The sequence below is a fragment of the Drosophila kikkawai genome, chromosome 2L (assembly GCF_030179895.1).
Source record: "Drosophila kikkawai strain 14028-0561.14 chromosome 2L, DkikHiC1v2, whole genome shotgun sequence".
NCBI classification, from domain to species: Eukaryota; Metazoa; Arthropoda; class Insecta; order Diptera; family Drosophilidae; genus Drosophila; species Drosophila kikkawai.
Genome location: NC_091728.1, coordinates 27,581,748 through 27,597,001, shown reverse-complemented (window position 1 = coordinate 27,597,001; position 15,254 = coordinate 27,581,748). Strand labels below are relative to the sequence as shown.

Sequence of the window (15,254 nt, the reverse complement as noted above, 5' to 3'; positions counted from 1 at the left end):
TATAGATTTCTTCCATTTAGTTGGGTAATGGCCGAGACTTATGATCCCATTGAAGATTTTACAGATGACCTTAATAGCACAATTCGTAAGTTCAGTTATCATTTTTTGAGTTATTAAGTCATCGCCGGGAGCCTTTTTCGGCTTCCCTGATGACCTTCGTGATCTCGTTCGGACGAAATGATGCTGGAGTAGATTCCGTTTCAGTTTGGATTTGCGGTAGTTCAAATGGATTTGCAGCAGGGTTCGGCTTGAAAACGCCCTGGAGATGTGAGGCAATTTAGCTCAATTTAGCGGCATGAAGCTGTTAAGCGAGTCGCCAAAGCGCAACAAATCGGCTGCTGGTCGGCTGCAACTGGGCGAACCCCAGCAACCAAAGATTTGGCACACTCCCTCGGCACAGCCCCCAACACTGACACCAACTCCAATGGTGTTGAGATCGGGAACGGCTAAAGATTCGGCATTCGAAGGTGCCGGGGCAGTAATGGCAGCACCTCCGCCAGTGTTATCAGTTGAGTCCGCTGCGGTGTTTCTATCTCTGACACCGCAGACTTCAAAAAAAATCTCAGCTATCCCAAAAGGCAAAAAAGGGCTGAAACACTAGCTGAAGTTGGTAATGCAGCGTTACGATGTACTAGCTCATATACTGAGAAAAATACAAGCCAAAAATGTGAAAGTGGAAAAATTCAATTTCTCATACCCCAGAGACATCTCATCTTTCAAGGTAAGTATCTCCCTCGATCTTTTTGACACAATTTGTTCTGGTGACTTCTGGCCCGAGCACGCTATAGTCAAGGAGTAACAGGTAGAAATAAAGAAAAAACGACCTTCAAGGCCGGCACAAACCTCAGCGACCGCGGGCGTCACGGCAGTGCCAAAAAACTAAATACCTCCCTCCTACTTTCTTACGAAGCAAGCCCTCTAAATTGTAATCTGATAGTTTTTCGTTTGCATCCCAGGTGATTGTGTTTACCGAAACCTGGTTAAAGCCGGAGATTCTCAGCTCCGAAATTTTCCCAGGTAAGTACACAACTTATAGATTAGACCGTCTTTCCCAGCGAGGAGGTGGAGTTTTAATTGCCATTGACTCCACCCTTATTTCCGAACTGGTTCATATTGACGATCTCACAGGTATTGAATTTATCTGTGTAAAACTATCATTTCCAGGTAGTTTTATCTATATAACCTGTTCTTACGTTCCTCCATCTGCTGAAGAGCCTATTTATTGGAAACACCTTTCGGCAATGCAGGCTGTTTCCAACATGCTTTCAGATAGAGACCAACTAATAACTCTAGGAAACTTAAATATACCTGGAGCTCGTTGGTCATCAGATGGTACGTCTAATGTCCTCCAAACTGCGGCACAGCATGACCTCATAGATGGCTTGCTTGACATTTCGTTGTCCCAAGTTAACCATATAGTAAATTCTTTAAATCGCCTACTAGATCTGTGTTTCGTCTCTGATCCTGTAGGTGTAAACTTAACAAGAGTCGATCCATTGACGCTTTCCGAAGACCCTTACCATCCTACTTTCGAAGTGACCATCGATTTGGGAATTGTCGTAAAGACCAAACCTGATTTGAGTCGCTCAGCCACTAAAGTTCGCTGCTTTCGTAAAGCAAACTTTCAAAGGCTAGATATCTTAATTTCTGAATGTAATTGGTCTGAACTTTACAGGTGTACTGACATGGCGTCCGCCGTGGATATTTTTTACAGTGCCATGAATGCGTTCTTTGCATCGTGTTTTCCGTTAGCCAATCCGTCGGTGTCTAGTAAACCACCTTGGTTCACTAAAGAGCTGACACGCCTAAAAAAAGTTAAGTTTAGGCTTTATAATCGCTATAAACGCACCGGATCTCTTACTGTTCATTCAAGATATCTTAGTGCTCGGTCGAATTTCACCGTCCTTAACGCGCAGTGTTATAATAGTAATTTAACTCGTTGTAGGGTTCAGTTCACGCAGGACCCTAATCTACATCCTAATCTACATCCTTCCTTGCTTTCTTTTAATAACACTACAGCAAACTCTGATCAGGCCATCGCCGATTTCTATGCTGAGTTTTTCAAAACTACTTATTCATACTCAAATAGCTTAGATCAGACTTACTCTTTTGATTTGCCCAATCGAACCAAATCTTCAGTCCTATTTTAAACGAAAGCTCCCTTAGTTCGGATCTTCATCGTGTAAAACCAGTTTATTCACCGGGTCCCAATGGAATACCAGGCTGCGTGCTCAGGTATTGTGCTGGAGCTCTGTGCAATCCCCTTCTGAAGGGAAGGAATCATTTATCATAGCAAATCGGACGCCAGCAACTATAAAGGAATCGGTTAATCACTCTCTTCTTGTAAGGAAGCTTGACTTAATCGGGTTTCCTGTCGATCTTCTTAAATGGATTTTGAGCTATTTGAGTGACAGAACTCAAAAGATTCTGCTTAAAAATGCTCTATCCAAATTCCTCAGAGTCACTTCTGGCATCCCACAGGGTAGCCACCTCGGCCCGCTGCTATTTACATTGTTTATCAATGACCTCCCGCTGGTCCATCGAATTCTAGAGTACTTATGTACGCTGATGACGTTAAGCTATGCTTGCAGTATAAGGACAGCTATTGCCAGTCAGACCTGCAATCGGATCTTAATAACTTTCAAGCATGGTGTCGTGCTAATTTATTACATCTCAATAGCTCTAAATGCAAGCTGATGACATTTTCACGTGTCACTCCCCAGTTTGCCACTTATATGCTAAATGATTGCGCTCTTGAAAGAATATTTCTTGTTGATGATTTAGGCGTTCGCTTAGACCCTAAACTTTCGTTCTCTGAACATATTTTGTGCATGGTTAATAAAGCCAGAGGCATGCTCGGTTTTATTAAGAGGTCGTCGAAGGAATTTGATTCCCCGTATATAACGAAGACCCCTTTTACTTCGTTAGTTCGCCCTATATTGGAGTATGGTTCATGCGTCTGAAGTCCTCAATTCGGAGTCCATATTAACCGTATTGAATATGTACAAAAGAATTTCTTACTTTTCGCCCTCCGTGGCCTACCCTGGGATGCTGAAGAGAGACTACCATCCTATTCTAGTAGACTTCTATTAATTAACTTACCCTCGCTAGCTAACCGTAGAACGATGCTTGGTGTCGTATTTCTTAACAACTTAATAAACGGTGAGGTTGAAAGCGCCTATCTCTTGGGTCAGCTCAATTTTCACGTTCCTCGACTAACATCTAGAACCCTTATCCCTTTAGTAGTAGTTTGAAGTACATGAACCCTTTAGGGTTTTATGTACGGATTACAACCGCCTCTATGATATTATTATTCGTAGTGATAACCCTTCTTTAGTAAAAACTTAAATACTAGTAGAATTGGCTCGTAGTGTAGCACCGTAGTCTAATTTTGCATGCGTTTATATTTTATTTATTTGTTTATTTAGTTATATATTTATATTATACTGTATTATTTTGCTCTTTCCTAGTTTTGCAGCATCCCTCGACCTCAGGTCAAATTTTTAAGAATCCGGAGATCGAGTGCTAGAAAAGATTCCGTATCCGAATGTGTCTCGGGAAACACCGTGCTCCCGGTATTGCCCAAATCTGTCTTGTCCACTGGAGGGACCCAACAGTTGTCCTCTCAGAGCCTCAGTTCCCTACCAGGGTGTCAGGCCCGGACTACCGGCCGAAATTGGTAAGGCCTTGAAAAAAACCCATTATGGCAATACCACCAACGAGACAATTTCATCTTTCAAAGTAAATGTTCCTGAGGAATTCTTTGAGAAACTATGCTCTGTCCAAATCTGAACAAAGCATGTGATTGTCAAGGAATTCGAAGCAAAGAAAGAGAAAAAAAGGACAGTTGGAATTACTCTTCCTAGGCCCGATTTGAGCAATGCGCCTTCTACGTCTTCCAATTCCGTTCCAAAAAACTAACAAACTTCCTTGGCATCTCCTATCAGAATGCTAGAGGCTTACGCAGTAAGCTTCCTAAATTGTACTCTAATAGTGTCACATTTGCTTCCCAAGTGTTGTGTTTACAGAAACCTGGTTAGAGACGCAGATTCTGAGCTCCGAAGTTTTCAAGCTCTGTTCACAGTATACCGGCTAGATCGGCCTATCAGACATGTTCATACATTCCTCCATTGTCGGAACTTCCTATTTATTGAAACCATCTTTCCGCTGTTCAGTTGGTCTCTAAAAGACTTTCGGATAGGGACCACTTAGTAGTAGTTCTTGGTGATTTTAACGTCCCAGGTGCTATTTGGTCCCTAGATATTTCCATTAACCACAACACATCACAAAAAATGTGGTTTACCAAAGAGCACTTCAATTAAACGGATAATTTGCCGAAGGTTGCGTAACAGAGTTCGCTGGGCTTACTAGTATTTTAATATCGGATTACTAAATTATAACTTCGTTGTTTTTCAACGTATTTTTATCTACTTTGAAAAATGAGCTTTTTTTATAGCTTCAGAATTTCGGTTTTAATTAAATAAAAAATGGACCACAATATCATATAACTGCAATGGATTACTCGTTCTATAAACCTTTTGACTAAAGAATAATTTTCCATTTAACTATGGTCATCAACATTTTATAATTTCCAGAATATCTGTACTACTTACTTGTATATTTAGTTCCAAATTTTTCCACTGACAAAATCTAGTAAATTTATCGCTGAAAAAAATATATATATATGTATCATTAGTTGTATAACATAATAATTATAGTTTATACTTCTCGAAATAAAGGTTGACCCATGTGACGGAAGTTTTTTGGACCGATTTAAAAAAGAAAAATTCCTGAAGTGCGCTTAAGACTCAGCAATTTAATTTCTTTAACATTTAATAAGTAAAGTATTAAGTATTTTAAAAAATTTTTTGTAAGTTGAAATATTGCAAAATTTCCGAGATATAGGAAGCCAAAGAACTATACGGAAGAAAAGGTACTGTCATTGTCAACAAGATTCTGGCGAATTGGGTGGGCCGATTTCAATAACTTAAATGCCATTGCACAGTGGTTGGGCTTGTATGGAGACGCGGCCAAAAATAGTTCTAGTTGATGTATCGTTACGAAATTAATACCAAAAATCAAGAAAAATGTTTTAAGTATATGTCCAAAAAATTGGCCATGTAGCACGACCATATCATATAGCTGCCATAGGAACAATCTGTTAAAAATCAACATTTAGTATGAAAAACTTTTTTGTTTTTCAAAATATCTTAACCAATTTCACAGATAATATGTTTGAAACAGGTTTATGCATTCTTACCAAATTTGGTTAAAATCGGATGTCTATATCTTATAGCTCCCATACAAAATTTTTATAAAATTATTTTTTTCCAAGAGCTAAAATTAATTTTTTATCTCTTAATGAGAATGTTGGTGAAATATAAGTGTCCAAAAGTAAAAAAAAAAGTATTAACTTATATATTGTGTATTTTGTTTGTTTAGCAACAAATGCACACAGCTTAAGGGGGGTAAGGCTAATTCGGTGCAAAACTGGCCACTGTTCAAAAAAATGTTTTGGCGAAACGGCTAAAGTTAGCTTAATGATTTAAATACCATAAATTAACAAAACATTTGAGCCATTTTTTTTAAATTTTTATATTAAAAAATATTTACAGGCTTACGCTATATTGCTAATCTCCTGAGTCCCCACAAATAAATGTTGGTTTTCGGTGTACATCCTAACTGTCCACAAAAACGTCCGATATCAAAAAAATGTATTGCATTCCTTAAAGAATTAGTGCCCCAAGGTACTTAAGAGACGTTTTTATTTTAAAAAATTTTTCCCGATTTTTTAATCAAAATTGGAAGTCAAAACCCCGATTTTCGACTAAAAAATTAAGTTAATTTAAAAAAATATATATATTAACATTAAAAATTTAAAAAAGCTTTACGTGAGTACCTGTATAATTAAATTTCAAAGTTATGTTCAAAATTTCAAACCGATTGGTTAAGTAGTTTTTGAGTTATAGAGTACACCGATTTTCAAAATGGCATTTTTCAGGAGAACGCTTTAAACTTTGTGATTTTCATACATCGAACACCAAACGACTTCCGTTCAACTACTCATAACTTCGTCAATGTTGTCATAATCGATGTAAAACTTTTACACAATATTTTAAGGATATTAAACGTTTATTTAACAAAAAAAAAAAAAAAAATACCAAAAAAAATTAAAAACCTTACCCTAACCTGTGTTAGTATTTTTAAGATTATAGGCACATAGGCAAATTTCGGCAAAATTTTTTTTACCATTTGTCATCTTAAAAGCGCGACAAACACATTGGCATACATATGAACTGTAGATTATTGTGGGGTCACAACTATAACTTTAGCTAAACATAAAAAATACGTTTAAAATATAGGCCAGAAACATGATTATTTCACATGAATATAATGAAAACAATAATTATTTTTAATATATTAAATTATATCTCATTTTATAGAAAATACCTTGAACTTCAAAATCCATTACAAAAAATATTAATTTGGACACGTAATTAATAATCGGACCACTTCAAAGTTTGGTATGGTTGTGAAATACTCGCGATGCGCGTAGCTACGCTTTGCAAATGAATACATCTTCACATCTTTAATTTAATTTTTAGAAAGTCCTGTTAGATTTAAAAAAAAATCTGGTATGCCACAAAGAAGTTAGGATATTTAAGATACGATCTGTTTACTTTTCGTACATTTTTGTTGTAATAAATTTTTTTATTTTTGGCCTATGGGCGCAACCACTGTGCATTGTGATCTGGATGAATGTGGACATAGCTTGAACTAGAATATTTTGAAAATATTGATAAATACAATTTTGGCGCTGCATTGATTTTTTTAAAGTAAATGTTTTTAAATTCCATTTTGCAGTAAAAAGGTCCTAGTTCATGCAATGTCCGCATGTATTCTGAACAAATTCTGGAAATGTCAGGACAATCAGTTAAGTTTTTTTTTGAGAAATCGTTTTGACCAAGTAGTTTCGAAAAAAACGCAACAGAAATAAGCATTACAGGAGTAAGCTGCTCTTAAGAGCATCTTTTTTCAGTGATATAACTTTGTAACGACATCAAATATCGAACAATCCTGTTAAGCACTTATAGTACACAAGTTAAAGAAGCGATTTATGCAAACAACAAATTTTCGATTTTTTAAAACCGTCATATTGGCCAACCCCCCTTAAGGCAGATAGAGTCTTTCGGTATTAAGAAAATTATAAAAATGAAAACGATTAAAAAATCTGATTTCAGCATGACGGAGATTGTGTAGCTTTGCAGTTTACTTGGATCAATCAAATCGATTTGTTTTGGTCAAATGAAAAGAAAAACTAATAGAATGTATATACAATTTTTATACATAATTAAAACCTTTTTATAACCAAGAACAAGAATATACTTTTTTGAAGGTTTTTAATGCTCTAAACTCGATCCGAACTTAGACTATTTCCTTCGCGTCAGTTTTTTAAGAGTTTGAGTAGTTCTGAGGTACTATAACTTAATAACGATTATTTATTTCAGAACGATCGCTACATTATTATAAAGTATTATTCTTACCCTATACAATTCATTAAAAAAAATTTTTTTTTATTCTTAATGGTACCCTAACACCTTATTTTTTACGTAAACCTGACGTATTGGCGGCGTATTTCTTGAAGCCGCATTTGAGCTTAGCTCATCAAAGACATTTGGGAAATTATATTTCGGTTCTTGGTTCTGCAAATTTAATGTTAGCTTGTGTAATAATTATGATAAAAATTCAACAATTTTAAAATCATACAAAATACCTATATCTCACGATTAATATATCTAATATAACATCATAAATTATACATATCCCGTCACTTCTGACAACCAGGTGTTAAAAATTCGTACATATGTACTATATCATAAAAGAAACAAATAACACAAAATTCTAAAAAAAATGAAAGATCATAACAAAAATATATGGGGCAACGGATGTTCAGAATAAACAATACAACGGACGAACCTTAGGTCCCTCATTGGTGTTTCATTTTAAATATTAAAATATAAAGATTAAGTGTACTTAAGTTCAATATTTTCTCTGGTACACGCACCATTAGTTTTTTTTAGAGTTTTAAAAAGTGAAAGAATTCCATCTAGTTACTTCCGTCTGTCCGCATGTTCGTTTCTATGCAAGCTAGTCCCTAAGTCTTTAAGCTATCTAAATAACACTTTGTTAATAGTCTCTTTCGGCATAGCGACATAAGTCCGCGCGACATAGCTCCGCCGAGCTACAAACGACATATCTCCGCGCGGAGATATGTCGCTTTAAAGCGACATAACTCCGAGACGAAAAATATACATCATTTAGCTCAAAAAGAGATTTAAAAAATGTATATGGGGCATTCCACAGAAAAAAAAACTTAAACTTCTCTAAAATGTTTGTTTTTCAACGTAGTAACATTAGGAAAAGGTCCAATTGATTAAATTTAAAGGGCTTTGCCCATACATATATCGATTTTTTTTAAATTTATCAGTTCTTACAAAATTAATATTCAACCCCAATGAATATAATATATTCCCTAAAACGTTGTCTTTTTTAAGTTTTTTTTTTATTAATATTAGAAATATAAGGTTTTTACATTACATTAAGTATATATGTCGTTTGTAGCTCGGCGGAGATATGTCGCCTTAAAGCGACATAACTCCGCGCGGAGATATGTCGTTTCTAGTTCGGCGGAGATATGTCGTTGTAAAAACGACATAGCTCCGCCGGAAAAAAGCGACATAAGTCCGCCCGAAAAATGTACCAGGCGGAGATATGTCGTCGGACTTATGTCGCTATGCCGTCTTTTCCTTCTCACTAGTATTTAAGTCGGTACGGACCGTATCGCACAACTAAATCTTATAGCTCCATAGGAACTATCGTACAAATTGTAGAACAAAAATTATAAATTATATATGGGCATGTCCACGGGTCGCGAACGTACGTTCGTACGCTTTAAGTGCAAAAAAAAAATATAAAAAAAATGTTTTCCGAAACTTTTTTTTTGCCATTCGATAGTATTTTGTTAGCTCTTTGCTTAGTGTAAATGATGGGCTTCGTTGAGTTTTCATTTTCATAATATTGCCAAAAAACATGCGGTCGCGAACGTACGAAAAATGGAAGTCGACTTTGGCTTAATCTAGTAAAATGAAGAAATCTGCGAATTGGGACGGAATATTCTAAAGCAATAACTTTACTTTCAAAATAGAATCATGTAGCTTTCTATTGAGTCCTTTCCCAAAGAAATATCTCCATTGGTTTTTTTTAAATTGAATTAAGTACTGGTCGCGAACGTACGGGTCGCGAACGTACGATTTTTCCAACATGGAAAAAAAAATAAAATTTAGTTAAACCTATTTTTTATTTAAGGAAATATGAGTTATTCATAAAAATGTAGTGCTAAACAAAAAATAAGCAACATGCTGTATTTGTTTAATTTTTTTTTAAATACTACTTTTTTATGAATATATTCATATTTATTTAAATAAATAATGGGCTGTCTAAACGGTGTTTAATTTACACATTTTTACTTTTGTCCTTTATTTTAGCCATCTAACAATATTTATATGCTTGTTTAACAAAAAAAAAAATATAAAAGTTAAAAAAAAAAATACTCATGGTCGCGAACGTACGCTACTTTGAAAATCAATATCAAATCAATGGTTAGTAGTAACCAAGAAGTTTTTATATATTTCAAATAGTACTACCGAAATGACTTTAGACAAGAGGTTTTATCTACCTGCTTGCACTTATCGCAAAGCAATGACAAACGTACGCGAACGTACGATTTTAACATAGATAAGAAGTAAACTTAAAATTAACAGTTAATTGAACAATATTTCGCTCTCTTTTGAATTTTTCTATTCTTATAAGATTGTAATAAAGAGATTTGGTAGAAAAAGTCCCAACATAACATACGTTTTCCTTGCGAAATAAATTAAAATAAACATGCCTTTAAAAGTAGAAAAAAGTGAAAATAATACATTTTTTCACTTTTCAGGCTAATTTCTTCCAGAAAACAACTGAGATATGATATGGATCCATTGTATTATGAAAATTTGGACATTTCTTTATGACAATACACCAAAAGAAACCAGGATTACGAAGATTTTTTTTTTCGGCCGTGGTTTACCTTTTGGCGGATATGCCCATATATCTAATTATAATCTCGCAGTTTTGTACACATTTTGTCATCTATTCTAATATAAGGACATTTAGCAGTTTTTCAGAATTTCGGTTTTAATTTTATAAAAATCGAACGATTTATCATATATCTGTCATAGGAAATTAATATAATACATGTCGAAGAATTCTCGTCAACTCCCAGTCGTCAATGTTGGTCTCTTGTTGGCCTATCTTCTGTTGTTCTGGCGGATGCAGCGAGTCTTCGTTGCCTTTGTTGCTTATTATATTCCCACGTGTCTACATCACGCCATGTCAAAAACCAGAAGAAGGGAAAACGAGAGAGACCAGACCTAGCAACGCATACGAAGCCACATACAGTCTCAGTTCGCAAACTGAACTACCAGAACTAGTACCTATTGCCCATGGTCATACCTTAAAATCTCTCATGCCTACTTCTGACTTCTTCTCCGACATATACTTTAAGACAGGGCTATTTTTTTAAATTTGAGAACTTTGATTTTAATTTTATGTAAATCTTATGATTACATCATATACATAGCTGTTTCATGTTTTTACTTAAGTTTAATATTTGGTCCAACGACCCTTAAGCCTAGTACTCTGACGAGAAAAACCCGCTGTCTAAATTAGACAGCGGAATCGCTGTTTATTTCGCTACCGAGCTAGTGTGACCAAAAAAATTAAGGAAATTCCATGAAAATGTACTTTTTATGGCGTTTAAGGATTTTCCTTGGTCACACTGGACAGCTGTTTGTAAACAAATATTCAAAAAAAATATTAAAAATATTAATAAATATGGCATTAAAATGTCCTTTGTGGGTTAAATTCCATATTATGGGCTTCCCCTTGACAGCCCCTATCAATGCCACCTTTTTCCTTCAACTTTCCCTCCATTAGGGGTGTCTAAATAAATCAAATGAATTATTTAGACAGCGCGATATCAGCTGTTTACTATCTTGATCTGGCAACGCCATTCAATTTTCGCAGGCTTCATTTTCGTCGTCAGAGTACCGAAAAAAACGACGTGTCTAAAAGTTCTTCTTCTTTTTTTTTCGACACCGTTTTTTTTATATGGAGTTTGGCCGCTGTCTAAATTTATACAGCGGTTTTTTCTCGTCAGAGTACTAGGCTTTAGCTTTAATAATCATTTTAATGCTTCTATACATACTTATTTATTTTTTTTATTTTTATTTGGTTTGGAATTATTTAAAAACTAATGCCTAGTACTGAGAGAACGACAATCCGCTTGTGCTATCACAATTCGCTATATATTTTGCTCAGCAACCAGTATGACCAAGGAAATTTAGGAAAACCCATGAAACGCCATGAAAAAGGTATTACTGAACAGCTGTTTGCAAACGAATTTTATTATTAATATGGCATTATAATGCCCTTTGTCGGTTAAATACCATATTATGGGCTTCGCCTTGACCGCACTTATCAAAGCCACTTCCTCGCGGGCAGAAAATTTTTATATACTAGAATTATTTTTTTCCTTTAACTTTAATGCCTGAAATTGAAATTGAAATTAATTATTGTGATAGCAATCTCTTGATCTTTCAATTTTCGCAGGTATCATTTTCGTTATGTTAGTACCAGCAAAAGCGACGAGGGAAAAAGTTATACTTCTTCCTTTTTTTTTATATGAGGTTTGGCTGCTGTCACAATTGTGACAGCCGATTTTCGTTCTCTCAATACTAGGGTTAAAACTAACATATGAACTTCTTGTAATAGCTGCCAGGCTTATCGTTTTTTTATAATTATAATTAGAGTTAGTTATTTACAGGGTCGTGCATATATGGTAATTTTAATAATAACAGGATTTGTTCATTATATACAATTAATTGATTTTTGATAGAATTAATGCTTTTGTTGGAGAGTGTGTATTGGAGAGTGTATATTGGAGAGTGTGTATTGGAGAGTGCTGGGATGAGCGTCTTACTGTGTGTGTTCAATTATATTGGTTGTTTATCCAAAGTCCAAGTAATTCGAACGATGATGGTTATGTCAGCGTTGTTGCAGGGGGTCGTGCAAGTACACTTACGTTTTCTACAAATGTGTAGGTGCTGCCATTTTGTTTGTGATAGAGAGGCTCTGGAGTATTTTCCCCAGCTCTATTGCTATTTTTCTGTTGGTCGTGAAGTTTTGAATATACTAGTTTATTATTTTGGGTTCGCATTTTCATTTACTAAGTTGGTCTATTATTGAGTGCACCCCTGTTTTTCAAATGGTCTTGCAAAATATAGAGACTAGTGAAATGTGATTTGAGTTCAGAGATTTCGTGATGAGTTAACGTACAGTCGACTTTCCTTATTTTTGAAGCCAAATTGATTTGGATCTATAAGTATATTGTTGGTAAGGAGCCAGTCGCAATTAAATTATTTTATCCAGGAACGTTTTCTGCTCTTTCACTCGCAAGACCGACGCCTTCCTTTGCAAGTTTGTTCGCGGTCTCGTTACCGTCTATGCCTTGGTGGCTGGGAACACAGTAGATCCTCACTGACTTAGTCGTGCTCAGGCTATCTAGTGACTCCCTGCTTGCTAGTACATTTTTGGAACTGACCGCTGATGATTGCATGGATCTTATCGCCGCTTGACTGTCTACGAACAAATTGACCGCCTCATGTGGACGGTTTATGCTCTGCGCAAGCTTTGTCGCTTTCTTGATGGCAAATACGTCCGCCTGGAATATACTGCAGTACCTTGGTAGCTTATACGACAGTCTCATTTCAGGGTCTGAACAGTATATGCCCGCTCCAACTCCTCCTTCCATCTTGGAGCCGTCGGTGTATATATTAAGGACGCACCACCGATATGTATACCCAATGCATTAGAGCGGCTGAAAGGCCCCATGTGCTGCTGAGCATCTTTTTGGATGCATTTAGCGCTATGGTGGCATTTTTTACCCTCTCTACCACATTGGCCTACCACGTCTGCTTGCTGTCAAGTACAATGCCGAGGTATTTGACTTGTGTTTTTGGGATCACTGTGGTTTTGTTAATTGTTAGGGGGATCCATTGCGCCACTTTGTATCTCTTGGTGAAGAGAATGAGGTCCATCTTATCCGCATTGATATTGAGCCCTACCTTCTCCGCCCACTCTCATATCTCCCTGAGCGTTGTTTCCATGATCGAGCTGAGGGTCGATGGACAGACTCCCGTGATAATTATGCTTATGTCATCTGTTTAAGCTCTTGTCTTTGGTGCTTTCATCTCGAATCTCTTTATTAGGTCATCTACCACCAGATTCTATAGGAGGGACGATAGAACCCCACCTTGCGACGTGCCTCTGTGCGCTTCTCTCACTCAGAAGATTTCACAGTCGGACTTTCCCGAAGAAAGGAGTACTATTTTCTCATAAAAACGGGCGGAGGAATTCACTACCCGTTTCTGTAAAAGTCTAATTCGCTTTTATACATAGGTGGCCGGGGTAATTCGTGTATTTTGGCATCCGCCGTCGCTGCTCGGGTGAGGAAGAAATTCTGGCCTTCTGAAGAATTTCTTCCTCCCCAGAGCGTATAAAAATCTGATCGTTTACGGAATTTCCCCTCCCAAGAGAGTATAAAAAATTGGATGTACGAAGAATCCGTCGCTGCTTGGGTGAGGAAGAAATTCTGACCTTTTGAAGAATTTCTTCCTCCCCAGAGAGTATAAAAATTTATAAAATAAAAAACTTTTTTATTTTTTTTATCTCTCTCTCTCTCTCTCGCATTAAAAATAAAAATCCCCAAAGGGAATTTCGTTCGAAAAAAGCCCTCCCATTTCCACAATAATTTTATCCTCCCCTGTTCGCGTCCTCCCGAAAAGTCCGACTGGGTTCTTATCCACAAGTTGATGGCGGGGGGCGTGTTGGTCGCTTCTAGGCGATCCATTATTGCGTCCGTGATAATGTTGTTGAATACCCCTGATATGTCCACGAACACTCTGACTGCATATTCCTTAATGTGTAGGGCTCTCTCAATGGTGGCTAGCAACGAATGTAGTGCCGTCTCCACTGATTTCCCCTTCGTGTAGGCATGCTGGTTGGTCGACAGTAGTCTCCCTACATCGTTCATGATGAATAAGTCCTTCAGCTTTCTTAGCGTGAGGCTTATCTTAGGGTGAGCCTCACACGACTGCACTTTCCTGCTTTGGGCAGGTCCTCCATTGGATAGGGATATAGCCCGTGCTTAAACAAGCTGTATATATTGCGTAGAGCCATGGGTTGATCACTTCCTTGGTCGCCTGCAGCATGGCTGGGAATATTCCATCTAGTCCTGGTGCTTTTATCCTCGCAAAGGAGTCTATAGCACAGTGGACTCTACTAGAGGATATTAGATCTTTTGGGAGATGCTCTTCTCCAGTTGCTAGGTCCTGGTGCTTATACGCATCGGGTACCTCAGTGCATCCTGGGGAATGCGCATGCTACTATCTGCTACTATGCTAACTATCTTATTCAGTTTTGATTTGTTTAATTAATTAATTAATTCATTTTTTTTAAATTTATTTAATTTTTTTATGAAAGTATAACTAGCTGCGCTGGAGGGGATAACTCGAAATGTGTTGTTTTAGGAACGTAAGTTTCGATGTTTATTTAAACGGCTTTTTGAAATGTTACCACCCGAACAAATATATTCGTAAAGATTTTAAGTTAAGTTGATATTTGTTGATTTTTATATATTCATTAATCAAGCTGGTTTATTGTTTTTAAGGTAAAAATTTCGACGCAATTGGCTTGTTTTTGTGATGTTACTTATGTGTTCGTCATTTGTGTTTAACAATTCTGATTAGAAAGGGGTTTGAATGCATAAAAAATTCCAAGTGTCATTAACTTGGTGCATGAGAGCATAAAAAACAAAGGCAACGCAGTTAAGATCAATAATCTTGACAATTGTTTTAGTTACATTAGCAATAAAAAAAATGCGTATTTGTCCAAATACAATCATGGATCAATTTAATTGCTCTATTTCACTTCAATCCAACGCATGTGAGTTAGAGGATATAGTTGTCTTGTCCATTCAATAAAAGAAGATTGAAAAGACAACACATGGTCTTTCTTACTACTATGATTATTCTACATGGAACAATACATATAAAATTATTCTATTCTATACGGAAATATCTCCATCACTGCGT

At 36.4% G+C, this 15,254-nt stretch overlaps 1 protein-coding gene across 1 annotated transcript in view; it reads right to left on the bottom strand.

The window, feature by feature from the left end:
* Positions 1-15,254, bottom strand: part of Gprk1 (G protein-coupled receptor kinase 1) — a 94,482-nt gene that overhangs the window by 47,500 nt on the left and 31,728 nt on the right. The window contains exon 7 of the mRNA XM_041775609.2: positions 4,614-4,665. Coding sequence (XP_041631543.1) covers positions 4,614-4,665 — 52 coding nt within the window. The remainder of the gene's footprint in view (positions 1-4,613; positions 4,666-15,254) is intronic.